This window comes from Parus major, chromosome 21 (assembly GCF_001522545.3).
Source record: "Parus major isolate Abel chromosome 21, Parus_major1.1, whole genome shotgun sequence".
Taxonomy (NCBI): domain Eukaryota; kingdom Metazoa; phylum Chordata; class Aves; order Passeriformes; family Paridae; genus Parus; species Parus major.
Window position 1 is genome coordinate 2517805 of NC_031789.1, and position 16858 is coordinate 2534662.

General features: G+C 48.2%; 3 protein-coding genes across 7 annotated transcripts in view; 2 read left to right on the forward strand and 1 right to left on the reverse strand.

The window, feature by feature from the left end:
• The first annotated feature begins 6 nt into the window (after nt 1-6).
• Nucleotides 7-3901, forward strand: LOC107213635 (F-box only protein 6-like). The gene is made up of 6 exons (XM_015648252.2): nt 7-33; nt 186-499; nt 1118-1244; nt 1929-2024; nt 2361-2496; nt 3198-3901. The coding sequence occupies exons 1-6, from the start codon at nt 20-22 to the stop codon at nt 3342-3344; spliced, it is 834 nt and encodes a 277-aa protein (XP_015503738.1). The 5' UTR covers nt 7-19; the 3' UTR covers nt 3345-3901.
• A 551-nt stretch (nt 3902-4452) lies between these two features.
• On the reverse strand, nt 4453-10870 carry MAD2L2 (mitotic arrest deficient 2 like 2). 3 transcript variants are annotated; one of them, XM_015648255.3, is made up of 9 exons: nt 10847-10870; nt 8580-8631; nt 8242-8360; nt 7660-7731; nt 6739-6839; nt 6529-6623; nt 6349-6422; nt 5267-5359; nt 4453-4959 (listed from the first exon to the last, which is right to left on the reverse strand). In XM_015648255.3, the coding sequence occupies exons 2-9, from the start codon at nt 8617-8619 to the stop codon at nt 4918-4920; spliced, it is 636 nt and encodes a 211-aa protein (XP_015503741.1). In that variant the 5' UTR covers nt 8620-8631; nt 10847-10870; the 3' UTR covers nt 4453-4917. The 3 variants fall into 3 exon arrangements, with proteins under 3 accessions (XP_015503741.1, XP_015503740.1, XP_015503742.1); XM_015648254.3 differs by lacking the exon at nt 10847-10870 and adding an exon at nt 10749-10798; XM_015648256.3 differs by lacking the exon at nt 10847-10870 and adding an exon at nt 9073-10366.
• Nucleotides 10871-10896: 26 nt separating this feature from the next.
• DRAXIN (dorsal inhibitory axon guidance protein) overlaps nt 10897-16858 on the forward strand; it is a 15337-nt gene continuing 9375 nt past the window's right edge. The window contains exons 1-2 of one of the 3 annotated variants that reach the window (XM_019008763.2): nt 10899-11039; nt 11418-11516. The gene's annotated coding sequence lies outside the window, so the exon portion shown is untranslated. Of the gene's footprint in view, nt 11040-11417; nt 11517-16018; nt 16290-16858 lie in introns of those variants that run through there. The other 2 variants (XM_015648251.3, XM_015648250.3) reach the window with 2 other exon arrangements.

Sequence of the window (16858 nt, forward strand, 5' to 3'; positions counted from 1 at the left end):
CCGTGTCCGGGAGGCGCAGATGGGCGGAGCCAGGTGGGGCCGGGGCCGGGGAAGGGGCCGGGGCCGGGACAGGGACACGGACACGGGACACGGGACACGGGACACGGCGGGCAGCGGGCCTGGGGCCGGGCGGGCTGTCCAAAGGTCTGTCCGTAACGAGGCGAAACTGCCTTTGCTTCCGGCAGCTCGGCCCGTGGCGCCGCGGATTTCCCATCGCGCTCCTGCGGCCCGCCGTCTGCCATGACAACCATCGGCGACCTCCCCGAGGACGTGCTGGTGGAGCTGCTGTCGCTGCTGCCCGCCCGGGACCTGCTCCGCACCTGCCGGCTGGTGTGCACGCAGTGGCGGTACGTGGTGGACCTCACCACCCTGTGGAAGCGCAAGTGCCAGCGCGATGGGTTTTATCGTCAGAGCTTGGACAGAAGCATCTCTGACTGGAGGATCTTCTATATGCTGTGCCACTTGAAGAGAAACTTAATCAAAAACCCTTCTGCTGAAGGTTTGTTTCGTTATTTATAGTAAAGGACTGAGAGTTTCCGAGCAGTCAGAATGAGTCAGTGTTCTGCGTGCCTCAGCTGCTGGTGCTGTGGGACTGTCCAGGGTGTGTAGCTCTGCTAGGTCAGATTCACAGCTCAACTCCTACAATAAAACTGCTGTAGGTAGATAGGTATGTATTTACCAATACTTTGTGGTTTTAGCCAGAAAAATCTGGAGTCATAAGGCTCCAATATAGCAGGCAGTGACAATTAATTTGCACTGCAAGTACAATGTGGTAGTGAAACGATCAGGTATTGGGATTAAACATTTGGGCAGCTGGAGAACTTTTCTTACCAAAGACTTGATTAATATGACTACATTAATCCTACTTTATTGCTGCTGATGATTTTCTGATGAGGTCAGAAATCTGCTACCTCCTGTCCTAGATGCTGACAGCCACATTAAAGGTAATGGCAGCATAATGACAGGAGTCACTTACAGCTGTAGGAAAAATACAGTGGATCTGAAAACACCAAGCAGCTTCCTAGAATTCTCCTGTTGCTGATTCTAATGAAAGCTGAGATCCTGCTGGTAGCTGAAGTGAGGTCCTAACCCTCACCTTGGACACCTGTGTTTTTAGAGGACTTCCAGCACTGGACACTTGATAATAACGAAGGAGATGAGTGGAAGATTGAGGATCTTCCTGGAGCTCACGGAAATGATTTGCCAGACCCCACAGTACACAAATACTTTGTCACTTCATATGGGTAAGAACTGGATTCCAGTAAGCTGGAACTGCAAACTGCTTCCTCCCATCTGTCTGAAAAGGCACCATGGTTAGAAGGCTGCTGGTGGGTCTGAACCTTAGGTCACCTGTGGGAAAAGGAAGGAGCTTCATTAACCCTTTATGCCAGTTAATCTAAAGAGATGCTGAGAGAATTGATCACAGCAGGTGCTAAATATCTCTGCCTACCAGCAACTTCCTGTAATTTTTGTATTTAGGATAATCCACATGGGATCCCTGCTTCTCCTCTCCCAAAGGTGGTAGGGAAAGGTTAAGGGTCTGGGAAACTTAATCAACTTACATGACAAGGTCAAAGCTCTGTAACCTACAGGAGTGGTAGGTGTGTCACACTAAGACTTGTAATAAAAGCTGTCATCAGAGGAGGATCAACAGCTTTTACAAGCACTAGGCACGGGTTTCCTGTTACCAATACATGAGTACAGAGACTCCCCTTAATCCAGCTTGTAGGTAACTATTATTTTTATCTTGGGGTGAAGCTAATTCAGTTAATTTTTTGTCAGGTTCTTGCTAAGGATAAGGCTATGGATAAGTCAGGGTTTAGCTTTGTGGGCCTTCAGGATCTGGGTGGGTATTAAAGCTGTCAGGGAAAGGACAGCAAAAGAGAAGAGATGTGTTCTGTGGAACTGTATTTCTATGTCTGTTTCAGGCCATGCTTCAAGTCTCAACTCATTACCCTGAAGAAAGAAGGCTATTGGAATCAGCTGATGGATGAGAAACGGCCTGAAATTACAGTCAAGGACTGGTGAGTGGAACCACTGAAAATTAGAATTACTGGCATTGGTCTAGAGGTAAGCTAGGCTTCTGGAACTTTTCATGCTAAAAATTCAGTTCTTTATTCTTTGAGAGGTGTAGTTCTTGAGTAAAGAATAAACTAAATCTAAACTTACTCAGTGGACTACAAGGTGGCAATCCTGTGAAAGGTGGGAGAGCTGTAAGTTCAATAACTTCTCTGTAGCTGTGGGGATGACATTCCTTTTCCTCTGCAGACAGGGATCCCCTTGAAGACTGCTTTTGAAAAATAAAGAGAACTGAATGCTGTATACACAGCCCTGCTCCTTGATTCCTCCTGCCTCTCCAGGTACGCTGCCAGGTTTGACTGCGGGTGCCGCTACGAGCTCACCGTGAGGCTGCTCTCCAAAGATTACATCGTCCTGGAGGAATTCCACCCTGAGCCAGTGGTCATTGAGCAGTGGAGTGATGCCAAGTGGAGAGAGGTGAGCAGCAGCCCTGGAGGCAGGAGCTTTACAGCAGTGTTGTGACATTTGTGTGTTGCAAGTCTTACTTGGCCAAAAGTGCCAGTGGACTTTCTCTGCTCTTCAGCCTCCTCTGCTCCATGGAGAAGGTGAGTCACTCCTTGCTGTTGATGATGCTGAAGAAGCAGTTGTGTCCTCAATGAGACAGGTGCTATTTTTAGGTGCCCAGCATTTCCTAGAGTATCCTGTGGGCTTCTGTGTTGTTTTAGTACAGTCATTTTAATTATTTCTTGGTTTTATGTAATATTATATCTAAATAATTAAATAACAAGAGCAGATTTTAGGGATTTTTTTGGATCAAAAATCTGTTTTAAAACTACTGCATGGATAACCAAGTATTGAAGACTTAACTTTTCTTAAACTGTTAGAGGTGTTTAACTGGTTTGATTTACTGTACATTCTGCATTAGATGTTACTTATACATGCACTTAAGAATCAAGGTTAATGTTAGTTTAACTCAGGATTTTGGGAGAGTGAGAAAGGCTTCTTTCCCCTCCCCATCCCCCAAAAAAGGAAGAAAGGGCAGGTATGGTGCACTTTCCATGAAAGATACCTGAGCTCAGGAAGAGCTCATTCTAAGAACTCACACTGGAGTTTTCTGAGCTTCTAGGTGAGCGCTGCTTTATTTACACAAATTCAGAGGAATTCTCTTCTGTCTCCAGATTTCTCACACCTTCCAGAATTACCCAGAAGGAGTTCGTTACATCTGGTTTCAGCACGGAGGCCAGGACACCCAGTTCTGGGCAGGATGGTACGGGATCCGAGTGACAAACAGCAGCATCACCATTGGGCCCCAGACATCGTTATGAAGCACAGTGGAAGGGTTTGCTTTTACCTCAGGACTGTAACCAGCTGGCCTCAGGTGCACTATTTGCCTGTACTCTCTGGGTGTGTCCTAGCTTTGTCTTGCAGCTCTTGTTCACAGCAGAACTTCTGCAGGCCCAGCCCTTTGGAAGGGCTTCTGTCTTCATCCTCGTCTACCATGGATGCTACTCCAGTTACTGGTGCCCTTCCAGAGAAAAACTGGGACAATTAAATATGAGATCTATCTTTTCTAGTTAATACATTCTTATGCTAACACACAGAGTCTTAAAGATACTTTCTTGTTTATGGAACTTAAGAAAGATAAGGCTAAAATGTTTCATTTCAGATTACCAATGTTATCTACAAGGACTCTGCCACAGATTGCTTTGTATGGTATTTTCTTTCCTGTTTCAGTTTTAAGATTCAGTTAAGATTTATGATCTGCATCAGACACTTCCTAGCACAGGAAACTGTCACCCCTTGTTCCTAAGTGCCGTGTCACTGGTAGTGAATTCCTTGCCCTTTCTGCAAGTGTGTGATCAAAATGGTATCTGCCTTCCTATCCAAAACAGTCCCTTGGTGTTTGAATAAACAGGGAAAGAGAAGGTAGGGAGTCCCTTCAGGCAGCTGCCTAACAACACAAGAGCCTTTTGATTGTGCTGGGCTTTTCCCACATCACCACTGGTTTGTACTGAGCAGTGTAACCCAATATAAAATGTTAAAGCAGTGTCCAGCCTTGATCTAGGAGGAAGCACGAGGTACTGGACAGGCTAGTGTACCAAATTCTCTGACAAACAAGTTCAGCTTACTGTGAACAGTGTCTGCCACCCTTATATACTCAGAATTAATGCTAAGGCCGTGTTCCATCTCCTCTGACAGGCATAGGACTAACAGTGCTTTCCTTACCTGTTCTCTGTTAGGAGTAGGATACTTGGCAGATGTCCTTGCTGGGCAGACAAATTCCACATTGCTAATGCCACCTCTGAGTGAAAGGGGAGAGACCAGGGTTTTACAGCCTTTCAGAGGAATTGACAGAGTCCACATATGGGCCAGAAAAGTGGTGGAAGCTCCACAGAAAATAAAAATAATTCCTCAGCGAAGAAGGGAGCCTGGTTTTGACAGAACTCAGCCCAGTTCAACTGGGGTAAAACTTAATATTTATTGAAGACTAATTGGAATATTCACAGTGGACAGACACTACATAAGGCCTCACTCCCCCTTAGCAGAAATGTTGCTTTCATGGATTGTGTGACAGCTCCTTGCTGTCTGTCACTGCCTGTGTGCAATGGAGCTGCCCTTTTCAGGTGAGAACTGGACTGGTAATAAAGCACTGACTCCCCAGGGATGCACTGTATCAACTCCTGTACTCTCACACAAGTCAACATGGGAACAGGCTCTGGCTCCCCATCCCAAGTCAGTTCTTTATACAATGGTAAGAGCACTTAAAACAAAGAGGCAGCAGCTGCTCTACATTCACCCAGAAGGCCAGCTGAAGAGATGGTTATCAAGATACAGTTTGTGACAGATCTTACTCCACTGGAAGATCAGATGAAGCTTGAAGGCAAGGAAGATTTAAAATCAGGTGCCTTTGTGAGCTCGCTCTTCTACGTACAGCTGCATCTAGAGGGAGAAAAAGCAACACTCCAGTGTTGGTATACAGGTAGGTGAATTGAACAAAAAAACAAAGGCCTGCAACAGGCTGAATAGGTGTTGCTTATACCTTCCCCCATAATCAGGTTTCCTATTTTACTATGAGGAGTCTTGCCCTGCTTTGATTACTGGCACAGACATCTGTAAGACTAAGCTACTGCTTACCAGTATTTTTTAAAGTTGTAACATCACAGAAAACTGCAGAGTTGGTGTCAGAGCATTCAAAGTTCAGAACTACAGCAGGTTCAGCACCTCTTGGTCAGCATGCTCTGCTCACCTTTAAGATGTCAGATGTCATGGTTTTCAGGGGAATAAGCCGGGGGTCGTGCATATGCACATCTTGCTCATCAGCGAGGATCCAAGGGAAGTCCTGGGGGCAGGAACACAAGGTGTTATTGGCAGAACCCAGCAGTGCTGTGAGCTCCTCCTCAGCACTTGCTTTGTGCTAAAAGAGAGACAGACTGGCTGAGGGACAGGTAATACAAACCTTCCACGACAGCAAAACACTTACACACTTGTCCCTCATGCTCAGCATAATTGTTACAGCATCAAACTGTGAGGTCAACCCACTTCACTTACTGCAGAGGTGACATCTCACTTCTTTAAAGTGAGATGAGTAAGATAAACTCTCAGCTGTCCTGAGCTACCATGCCCAGTTCAGTACACCAGGATTTAACTGCAACTCCAGAATGCTTAGGGCATGGGTTTCCATCCTGCCTTGGAAGTCTAAAGGTGGTTCTACTACACCACAAGTTTCCATTTCTAAGCAGTGCAGAACAGACTTTCATTTTGAAACAATTTTATACTTGGCTAGCTTTATTTCTTGTGCCTTAGGACACCTAAAATAACTTGACTCAGGAAAAGAGTTCCTTGTATCTAAGCAAAGATTCTTTAAAAATAGTCTTCCTTTATAAAGTGTTCTGCACAGTTTCCTGCAAGATAAAATGTATTTGTGCCCCCAAACCTACTCCTTACTTGAATCTTCGTCTTTCTTGTTCTTTACACAAAATCAGCTACCACACAGTGGATGGTGGGTAAGGGTTTTTTTGCTTGATTAAATTCAAGTACCTATTCTACATGCCTGAGTATTTCTAAGCGTTTCTAAGCAAGCACTGGGCAGTGAGTATTGTTACAATCTATTTCAAGACTTGAAGCTGTCTGAAGTTGTGGCTGTGTGTGGCAAATGTGTTCAGCTCACCAGCACATTTCACCACGTTTCAAGTAGTTATGTTGTCATGTGACACCAACCTATGTTCAAAATACCTCTCTGCCTTAACCTTAGAGATGCCAAAACTGCACTGCCCAGTCTTTGCTCTGCAGCTTTTTACACACAATCATGTGTCCAAGGATATCACTCACCTTTATCACCTGGATCTTTTCCATGTTGCGTGTGGCAGCCTCCCGTGTGTGAACCAGAACTGTGAAGGTGCAACCTAAGAGAAGTATCAGGTTCCAGCTCAGGGGACAGCTCCCAGAGGATTGGCCAAGCCAAGGAATGCCAAGCATTAGGCTGCTGGGATCCAAGTGACATTTATTTACCTGGGGGGTTGTTGTCCAGCACGGCATCACAAACGCTGATTTTCAGGATGAAGGCACGCAGTAACTGCTCCACGTGGGACAGCAGGGACTCAGAACTGTGGAGGAGACAGCAGTTGTTACTGGCATGCAACAGAGGCCTAAAGTTTCTCCCAGAATATCTCCCAGGACTGGGTGTTGGATGCCATGGGCAAGCAGGAGTGGAAACCTCACCTAATGGAAAGAAGAGGTGGCTGGGTGATCTCAAAGACAAATCTCTCCACGGGGTGGTGCTCTTTATCCAGGATCACAACCACAACTTTCTCCACATCGTTCTGCAGGAACCAAGACAAAAATCTCTTCCTTAATACAAGCTGTCTGCTGCCCACAGTGTGCTTCATGTACTTTGATGTAGTGGAGTACACTCAGTTGCTGGGGCCAAGAGCACAAACCTTTATCCAAACCTGAGTTCAGATTATTCTTAGCAATCAGAAAAAATGCCTTTGCAAAGCCATTTCTTGCTGGGTGGCTAAGGCTGGGGGAGATGAAGTGTGCTAAATTCCTCTAGATCTTGTTTTGGAACAAGGGAGGAAATGCACAGCCATCTCACTGCATCACTCTGGACACCAATGAAGTTAAGATACATTCAGACCATTGCCTAAACAGAACAGCTTTATACAACCACAATTTAAAACAGACTTAATTCCATTTTCTTAATGTGCATTCAAATTGTCTATAAAGAGCGAGGCATACAAAGCCTGCCAGCAGCCTCCTGGAATGTTTCATTGGTCACATCCTTCTCTCAAAAAACCTGGAGTCCAGACCTACCTTTACTTGCTGGTTCACAGCAAAGCATTCAAACTGTTCTGCCACAACAGGTGCTTAAATTGGGGTGGATTGTAAAGCAGAATGGTAGAATGATGTAAATATACAGACATGTCCTTGTGTGGTATATGAGACAAGCAAGGCAGGGTCTTAACTGCCAGGAACAGTTATCATTTTAGGTTTTAGTTTTGTTAGGAACTTTTATCAGCTACTATATTGTATATGGTAAATTTGTAAACAAATGTTGCAGTTAAGGTAATATTTATGTTCTCTTACTTTCTATCAAATCCACTTGCAGTACTTTAGCCCAGGTCCCCGGTCTGAGCTCACCTTCTCCAGCAGTGGCTTTACACAGTGCAGCGTGTCCTGGATGTACTGGTTCAGCTCTGGGTGGCAGGACATCTGTAGCAAACACAGGGAAGAGTCAGAGCTGGGTTTGATTTGAGCCAGGACAATACTAAAAGGGAAGATTTTAACAGAAGCACCAGTGTGTACAAGGCATTCATGGAAAATGCTGAGTTGCCCATTCAAACCAGCAATTCTTTCAGGGAAGGGTTAATCAGCTGAAGCAGGTCATGGCACCCACACAGTTGTTGTAGATCTGGAATGTATACCCACAACAGCATATTTAGAATAGCATATTCCAACCATCTCTACTTCCTAGGAAACATGCTGTTACCTCACTGCAGAGCTGGGAAGCCTTCCACTACTGTTGTCCATGACCTGCTTGTTCCATGAGCACTTGCTGTATCCTCAGCTACAGGGCTGTTCTCTCTTATGAGAGGAACTAAGCTCTCCTCAAAAATCAGGCTGTACATTAAACAATGACTTCCAGAGTGTAAGTTTGTTCTGCTGAGTGTTGGCTGTTTTGCTTGTCCATGTGGTTGTCAGCTTCCAGGAAAAATCTCCTACCTGGACAGGTACATTGTATTTCTTCCTCTTCTGGAAGATCCCAATAGGATAAACTTCTCTGACGTACAAGATGAGGTGAACAGCCACTTCCAGGAATTCTGAAAGAACATCTGCAACAACTGAAAAACAGAAGTAAAAGATGCTGGAATAGGGTGTGGGAAAGTAGAGCAGTACCATAGGCTCAGGGGAACTTTTTTTACAAGTATTTTTTTCTGCATAAATTCCACCTGCCTCCTCTTAGCTGCAGAAAGTTTAGAGCAACCTACAGCAACACTCCCCCAAGCTCAGTGCCCAAGAGCCTCACAAGGACACCAGCTGCCCTCAGTACAGCACCTTACCTTGCCCAAAGTTAAGGTCCTGCCGTGTGAGAGTGGTCATCTTCCCCAGGCCCTGGAAGTAACCACAAAAGGAATGGTTATCCTCTGGCTCCTGTATTATTCATCTAGTCAGTTCATGGAGCTGTACACCAGACAACCTGTGAACCCACAGTGAGAGGTGTGAGCACCCCCCATAAGCACAACATGTCCTCAGGAATTACCAGCAGTGCACAAACCTCAGAATGAGAGATCATTCATCATTTAATTCCAGGGGTTTGCAGTCTTTCTCCCTTTCTGGGATACAGGAAAGTTCAGACAAATACTTTCTAGTAACACAAGAAACACTGTTTTTCTAAAGCTTCACAGTACTTGCCTCTTCTAAGCCCTATCTCCTACTATAACACAAGAACTTCTCAGGGTTTTGGGTTTATTCTAAAATGAACCACCATGAACCACTGCTTCTCCAAGCTTGGAGCTACATCCTCCACTGACACACCATCACACAAGTTCTCACCTGCTGCCACTGCCAACAGCTTCTGAGTTTCTCTGTGCAGTCCTAAGGAACCCAAACCCTGTAGAGCTGCATAATTAAGTCAACTTTGTCACACAGGATTATGGAATACCTCAGGTTGGAAGGCACCCATAAGGATCACAGAGTAAAACTCCCTGCTCCTCACCACCTAAAGGACCACCTAAAACTAAACTATGTGACCTAGAGCATCATTCAGCTGCTCCTTGAACTCTGTAGGGCCTACATCCCTGGGGAGCCTGAAACTTGTGAGCTACAAAGGGCAACACATTATGGTGATAAATTCAGTTTCACATGCCAACAATCAAACAGCAGATGGTGGAGTTCAGCTTCCTAGCAGCTTTCCCTGCATAGCAGACTCCATGCCTTACACAATTTACACAGTGTACATAATTATCTATTAAAAACTTTAATTTGTTTTATTATTTTATCCACACTCTCTGCATGCAAGCAAATTCTAACCACTAGAATTCTAACAGCAGCACCGTTCATGAACTGTAGAGGTCTTTAAATGCCTCTGGAGCACCCTGGCTCCACCAGTAACTCGGGTATCCTACAAAGACTTTTAACAAACCACAAATGTTCCAATCAGCTATTTAGACACAGATTTTCAAGCTGTTTCAGCTGCAACAAAACATGTTTTTCAGACCTACAAAGAATTTGTTCAACCTGCACAGAACAGGGGCTACTCTCATCCCCAGTTTTTAAAAAACAGAGTTAAACCACTGTATACAAGGACTTCCTGGAATATGAGTGATCTGCTACACTAAATAAAATTAAGATAGTCAAGCATCTCTCAAGCACTCCAGCCACAGTGTCTCAAACTAGTACAAAAAGTAATAATACAAATTAATACTAATGCTAGTATCGATTTGTACATATATATGTACAATACAAATACTCGTACAAAAAAATCTAGAGTATCATGAACAATCTATGTTTCTAGGTTTAGGTTCACATCCTCACTTAAACTTCATCCCTTCTTAAAGAGAGGCTCAAGCAACCCAAGGGATCCACCCTTCCACACAGTCACAAAGTAGGAACTAGGCACTGTATGCTCAAGGACTGTGCAGGCTGGAAGATCATGGAATCACACAACAGTTTGGGTTGGAAGGGACCTTAAAGCTCATCGTATTACAACACCCTGCCAGAAGCAGGGCCACCTTCCACTATCCCAGGCTGGTACAAATTCCATCCAACCTGGCCTCGGACATTTCCAGGGATGGGGAATACCATGTGCTATAAGCCAGCATCCTCCCCGTGCCTGTCACTATAGAGCATTAGCCCAGAACAGCCGGCACAGGCCACCGCAGCAGCCCCGCCGTGCCCTGCCCGGGCTCACCGTCGCTCCCTCGCCCACTCCGGTGTCTCAACAGAAGGGAGGGTGGACGGGGACAGCTCCCTCGAGCGTCCCTCCCGGTCCCACCGCCTTCCCTCAGCATTCCCGAGCCCGGGGACCGCCCGCTCGCCGCTGCTCCCTCCCGAAACGGGGCTCCTCGCACGGCCCGCCGCCCCCACTGCCGCCCAGCGCACCCGCCGGCCGGCCCCGCCTCAGCACGGCCTCCCGCCCTCGTGTTTCCCCCTGTTCCCCCAGTGCTCCTCCCCGTCCCCGTGTCCCCTCCCGGTGTCGCTTCTCGCCCCGCCGCCCCCCCGCTCCCTACCGGGCCCGCGGCCCCTCACGCCCGCCCAGCGCGGGGGCGGTGGCGGCGCGCGCGGGTGACGTCAGGGCTTCTCACCCCGCCGCCCCCCCGCTCCCTACCGGGCCCGCGGCCCCTCACGCCCGCCCCGCGCTGCCCCCGCGGGGTCCCGGCACCCCCGCAGCTCCCCCGCCACGGCGGGGCCGGGGGCTCGGTGCAGGGAGCGGGGCGCGCTGAGCCGCCAGCGGAGCTCCCGCCCCGTGACCACAACGCGGGGGAACCCCCCGGGAGCGCGGAGCCCGCCCCACCGCGCAGGTGAGCGGGGCTCACCGGCTCACCCGCTCCCCCCTCCACTTCCCCGGGCTGCCACGCCTTTGTCTCCGGTCTTTGTCTGTCCCGTCCGTGCCCGGGGCGGGGACCGCTGCTGCCACCAGCACCCTGCACTCTCGCACCCACCTCCTCCTTAGCGCCGGGCTGCCCCGCAGCACGCTCCCCTGGCATGCCCCTGCACTCCCCCCGCACGGCCGGAGCCCCTCCGCCCCTCCCAGCCCCACCTCCTCCCGCACCATGCACCCCGGTCCCCCGGGATTCCCGACGTCCCCGGTTCCTCTCCACATTCCCCCACTGCCTTCCCCCTGTCTCCTCCTCCTCCTCCTCCTCCTCTCGGGTTTGAACACCCCTTGCCCCCCGCAGACCTGCCTCCCCTCCGCCGCTCGCACAGCTCTGCCGTGCCCTGCCCTGCCCTGCCCTGCCCTGCCTGCCGGGCTCCGCCAGACCGGCACCTCCGCACAGGTAGGCAGCGCTGCTCGCGCCCTGCTCACCCCGCCCCGGGGTCGGGGGTGGATGCTCCGCCGAGCTGATTCCCCTCTGCTGTCTCAGGGACTGGGGAGGAGTGGGGGACACCTTCTCACTTTCCGTGCGCCCCGGAGGAGACAAAGACAGGGGGTGACGGGGATCCCCGGTCCTGCCGTCGTCGGGATGCGCGCGGAGCTCCGGGCACGGCGGCATCGCTCAGCGGTGCGAGCGAGCACAGAGCTCGGACAGCGCCGGTGCCGGGGCGCGGTGCCTTCGGTCAGATCTATTGTCACCCGTGCAGGGGAGCGGGCTCCGGACTCTACCGCTGCCGCCGCGGCTCTGTCACACGGGTCGCCTCCGTGCCCTGCGCCGTGAGCCTCGCAGGGATGTGCGGTACGGGCTCCGGGGCTCGCGTCCCACTGTGGGTCACTCCTGCAAGCTCCCTCCCCAGATCGCTCCTGGAAGCAAAGTCGCCTCGGACAGAGGCACCGTCCCTCGCAGGGCCTGAGCCCCTCTCACATCCCAGGGGTATGTCCCTGCTCCGAGCTAGAGATGCCGAGGGGCGACGGAAGCTTTTCCCACCGAGTCATTGTGTTTACAGAGCCGTGTGCTGCCATGCACCGAGCCCCTGGGTACCCGCGGCTTGTTCTCTCCTCTTCCTCTGTTGATAAACGTGAGATCTCATTTCTGAATTAAATCAATTTGGCATCAGTTAATGGCTTATTGCAGCTAGTAATTCATCACGTAGAATTTAAGTGACACTTCTCCAATTCACACCTGAAGTTTTCTGTCAGCCAGAGGGTTTAATGGAAGTGGTTTTGCATTCCCGTCTCCTCTCCCTTGAAGAAGGAGGCATTAATTTTATAGGTATGGTTCAAAGTGAGAATGTCATTCAAGGAAGAATGTTGAAAGCACAGCCTAACTGTTCTGCCAATCGGGACACATCCATGTCTCCCTCGCAGCAAAGATTAGGGTAAATCTTTCCCATTCTTCCCTGTAACACTAGCGAGTACTTTCCAGCCGGGTGAGCAATGACCTTTCCTATTGATTGTGTCCCATTTGTCACCTGGCATTGTGCATGAAACTGAAGAGTCTTCTCTGCCATGCTGACAGCAAGCAACTATATCTTGGATGCTAATCTCGGGCTCATTGCTATTTTAGTCTCATTATTGGGTAGAGTAGGCTCTGTTTGATGGCAGGTCGCTTGTGATGGCTGCGTCAGGCACACTCTGAAGTCCCAGAGGGAAGCAGAGCAGAGGGTACTGCATATTCATGCATGGGCCCCTCTTCCCCTTCAATGCAGTGACTCGCTGGGCTGACCTGGCCCTGGCAGATGTTGTGCTGGGAAGATCTCAGGGCAGGTTGGACTAGGCTCGGAAGAAAGGGTGGCACAGCTGTGGCTAGGGGACACCTGAAGGTGTCCAGTGTGGACTAAAACTGGGGTGCTGGAGCTCAGCAGGGACTCGGGAAGCTCACAAGCCTGGGCTGCAGGAGAGGGAGCTCCCTGGGCTGTGCTGTATGAACTGATGACTTCTGTCCGGATCAGAGATCAGGAGGGTAGAACACAGACTGCCCAGCCAGAGCTGATGTGTGAGGGGAGTCCCAGCTCCAGCCCTACAACTAATGTTGAGTGAATCAAGTTTCAAGTGGTCACTGGATACAAATTGCCCCAGGGAGAGACTTTGTGAAGGGGCAGCTACAACTATAACTACTACTTAATGCCTTGTAAATCTGAATCCTCATGTTCTGTCTCTTGTGCCATTAATGCAACTGGTGTATTACTTAATTTGGCCCTTTCTATTCTGAAATGCTGTCTGGGGATAGCAAAAATGAGAGAAAACAGCTCAGGTAAAGGAACCAGGTGTTTCAAAGGGCAAAGGGGGTGGGGGGTGTTCAGGTAGCCTGAATATCTGCAGAGAGGAAATGTCTTGCATCACAGCCATGAGGGACAAAGAAACTTTGGAGTCCTGTAAGTATGAAAAGCAAGTTAGGGAGGAATGGTGATAATGGAAACAGGAAACCTAAAAAGCAGGGCAGCTCTGAAAAGGAACACAAAAGGTCTGAAGATCTGTGAGTGGGGAATTCTGCTGTTCTGTCATCCCAAGGATGTCTGGGACAACAGCAAAAACAATTTAAATTCTTTGCAAATCAAGTATACAGGAAGTGTTGGAAAGAATAAAAGTGTTAGTACTTTTGCCCTGGAGAGGAAAAGAAAAGGGCAAATATTACCTGCCTGCTTTGGGAGAACCTAGAAAACTGGGATTGAGCTTTTAGAAATGGGAAAGTCTCTTGGCAGACTGTTTATGAAGCTTTCCAGCATTTGCCTCCAGAAACAGAAAAACAGATGGAAAGAGACCCAGCAGGGAAGTGAAATCTCATTTATCTGCACAATGCCATCCTCATGGCTCCAGCCAGCTCTCTGCATGTCAGCCACCATAGAGCCTACCCCATCCATTCTGCTCCAGGCCTTCTCAAGCCCATCCATCACCCCATGGCTTCTTATTTACAGGGAGCCTGGCACACAAAGCTGGGTTTATTGTCTGTCATCCCTGCCACACAGGCACATACACACAACACCCATGTAGATGCCCATACACTTTGTGTATTGCTGCAGGCTGGGATTGTCTGGAGTCCAGGAAATCTTAGCACACGTCTGCCAAAGTCTGAGCTTATCAGAGCCAAAAAGAAGCCTGGCCCAGCACATGTGCTTGGGTCCAACTTGGTTCAGCCCTTGAGCATACTAAATGCATCAAGGATCTTGACAATCTCTTGGTTCAGGGGTTTTGTTCCTCTTGGCTGTGACATGAAGAACATGTGTGAAAAGTTAAAACTAGGACTGTCAGATATGATTTTAAGTGAGATATGTGAATGAATGTAAAGCAGGATCTGATGTTCCTGCTTTGTCCAATACAAAACAAATACACCAGGGACAGTTTCAGAGTCTATTTCAGAGCCAAGGTGACACAGCTGTATTTGTAGGGGAAAAACATGCATGAATTTCTGTGTACCTGCTCAGTGCAGAATTACTAATAGAGAGCAGAGAAATAGCAATTATACTAGTGAGTCCAGAGAAGGAGACTTCCTACAGGGAAAGTTATCCAAGATGCAATTTCACTTACAGGATTGTAACCATCTACTACTGACCCAAAATGGATCAGAAACTGTGGCTGGAAAACCACTGCAACTCGCTCCCCAGCCCTGAGTCTTTACTCTGGGCAGCTCTCTGCTGCACATGTGTTCATGTGAGAGGCAGATTTGCTACCACAGGTGCCTTGTAATCCTGAGGGTATATAAAGCAGTGCAGGGAGAGGGGTGGAACAATAAGGATGTAGGTCTGGTGTTGTGAAGAAATACAGGGATAGCTTAACCTGGCAAATCTATTTCCCTTACTAATACATGAGCCCTAAGAAGAGGACAAATTCTGGGCTTTGTTGTAATGTATGTTTGGTTATAGCAATTTAGGAAAGGTAACTCCTTACAAGGCCAGACTTCTTTTTGCCAGGTGTGTGTCTCAGGCAGAATTTCATCCTTTGTTGTAGGTGACAGTAAAGCTCTCACCCTGCTGATGTAGCCTGCAGTGAGGCCAGGGCTAACACGGGCTTCTTTTGTGGACTCTGGTCCTGATAGAAAAGAGGGTGAAGTTTACTTTGGTGCTCAGCCATTGAGGAACCTGAGCACTGAGAACTAGGGATGCTCTTGTGTTAGCTAGCTGTCTTCTGTAAGTGTGAATTCTATAGGGCAAGAAAAATGAAGGAGGTACAAAGAGGTTTCTGGAATTAAAGATAGATCAGGACATGGAAACAGAAGGCTGGGACTGTTTTGCCTCTAGCACAGCAGTGTTGCATTTAACCAAAACTTGTCCATGCAGTGGTTTAGTTTAGCAAACAGCTCAGATCTCCCCTGACAACAGTGTAGCACAGGTATTTATCTGCATTATTACTGCAAAATTCCCAGTAACAGTAACACAGCACATTAGCCTGCCCACTCTGCCAGTGCAGAGATGAGGCAATCTGTGTTTCTACCTGCATTTTCCTCCTGGCTCATGCCAACAAGACAGCTGGGCAGCTTAAATAAATGCCCCCTATGCTTTGAAGCAGACCTTCTGTTTAACTGCCCTGCAGCATTTAGCTGCCTCCCAGCTCCCATTGAAAATCAAAATGTGTCTGTCAGGTTTACCATCAAAGGGCCATGTCTGTGAGAGTGAGATTGGAGACACCCTTGCATTCTCTTTGCACTTGTTCTCTCCTCTTGGTATTTTGCCTGCAGATGAAAAGGTAAGATGCTCTTTCTAGCTCTTTGAGTTGTTCTGAGTGATGTCTTAATCCAGCTGGTTTGCTGTGGTTGTTAAAGAGAGAATCCTAGGAAAAAAACAAAGACCCCATGGTCTGGGGAAAAAGCAAATGACCCCATGCAGAGCTGTGCATTTCTATTTGTTCTAGTAGTTTTGAAGAAGGACTTCAAATGCTTTTTTTAATAGATTTAGCTGTCAGTCTGGTTTTCCTTTTTTCCAGGTAGTTGCCAATAAAATAGTATTTCTAGCATTATGCCTTCAGCAAGTGAGCTTCCCAGTGCCTCCTAAATCAGCCCTCAAGGAACAGTTTATTGTCTTTTATGGCCAGTAGAAAGACCTGCTTTTTGAAAACTGCATGAAAAGAAGGCCCCTGTGCTGCCTGCCTATTTCCAGGGAATGGCTGAACTGAAAACATGTTCCCAGGCTATGAACAGCAACAGAGAGGAAACTTGGAAAGATTTGGAAAGAAGGATTGGCTGGTGAGTGCATGAGCAGGGCTTTGTCAAGTAACAGGATGAAGTCATCTCTCTCTTAACTCCAGGATGCTGGGCTGCTGTGATGGCAGAGTTTCCACTGACTCAAAATTCTCCACATCTGTCTCTCAGGCTGAAAGAAAAGGAGAAAGGAAGAGCCCAGGCTACTCCTAGGGTATCTTCTGTCAACTCCACAAAAATTGGAGTCAGAATTGGCCTCAAAGGCTGTTACCTGCTGCCCTTCACAGGTGACAATGGCTGGTCTGTCGTGGTTTGATAGTGCCCAAACACCAGGCACCCACAAATATTGTTTGCTCACCCTCTTATGCTAAAGTTGGGCAGAGGAGAGGGGAAAAAAAAATCACAAAGCTCATGAGTTAAGGATTGGGAGGAAAACACTCAAAGGGTGAAACAGATTCAAATTTAAAGGTATAAGGTATAAAAGGTTATTAACAGAGTCAGAGGAGGACAATGAGAAGTAAAAGCCTTTAAAACACCTTTTCCCCTCCCCAGCCCTTCTGTCTTTCCCACTGACAGCGCAGGGAGACAGGGCATGGAGGTTTTGGTCAGTTCAT

What these genes read in the sequence shown, in the direction of transcription:
- LOC107213635 (XM_015648252.2), top strand. An exon ending in TACTTTGTCACTTCATATGG is followed by an intron (nt 1,245 to 1,928) that starts GTAAGAACTGGA and finishes TGTCTGTTTCAG; the next exon opens with GCCATGCTTCAAGTCTCAAC. An exon ending in GTGATGCCAAGTGGAGAGAG is followed by an intron (nt 2,497 to 3,197) that starts GTGAGCAGCAGC and finishes TTCTGTCTCCAG; the next exon opens with ATTTCTCACACCTTCCAGAA.
- MAD2L2 (XM_015648255.3), bottom strand. Translation starts at nt 8,619, where the DNA reads ATGACCACTCTCACACGGCAGGACCTTAACTTTGGGCAAG. An exon ending in AAAAGATCCAGGTGATAAAG is followed by an intron (nt 5,360 to 6,348) that starts GTGAGTGATATC and finishes TCCTGCCCCCAG; the next exon opens with GACTTCCCTTGGATCCTCGC. An exon ending in TGACATCTGACATCTTAAAG is followed by an intron (nt 4,960 to 5,266) that starts GTGAGCAGAGCA and finishes TTCTCCCTCTAG; the next exon opens with ATGCAGCTGTACGTAGAAGA.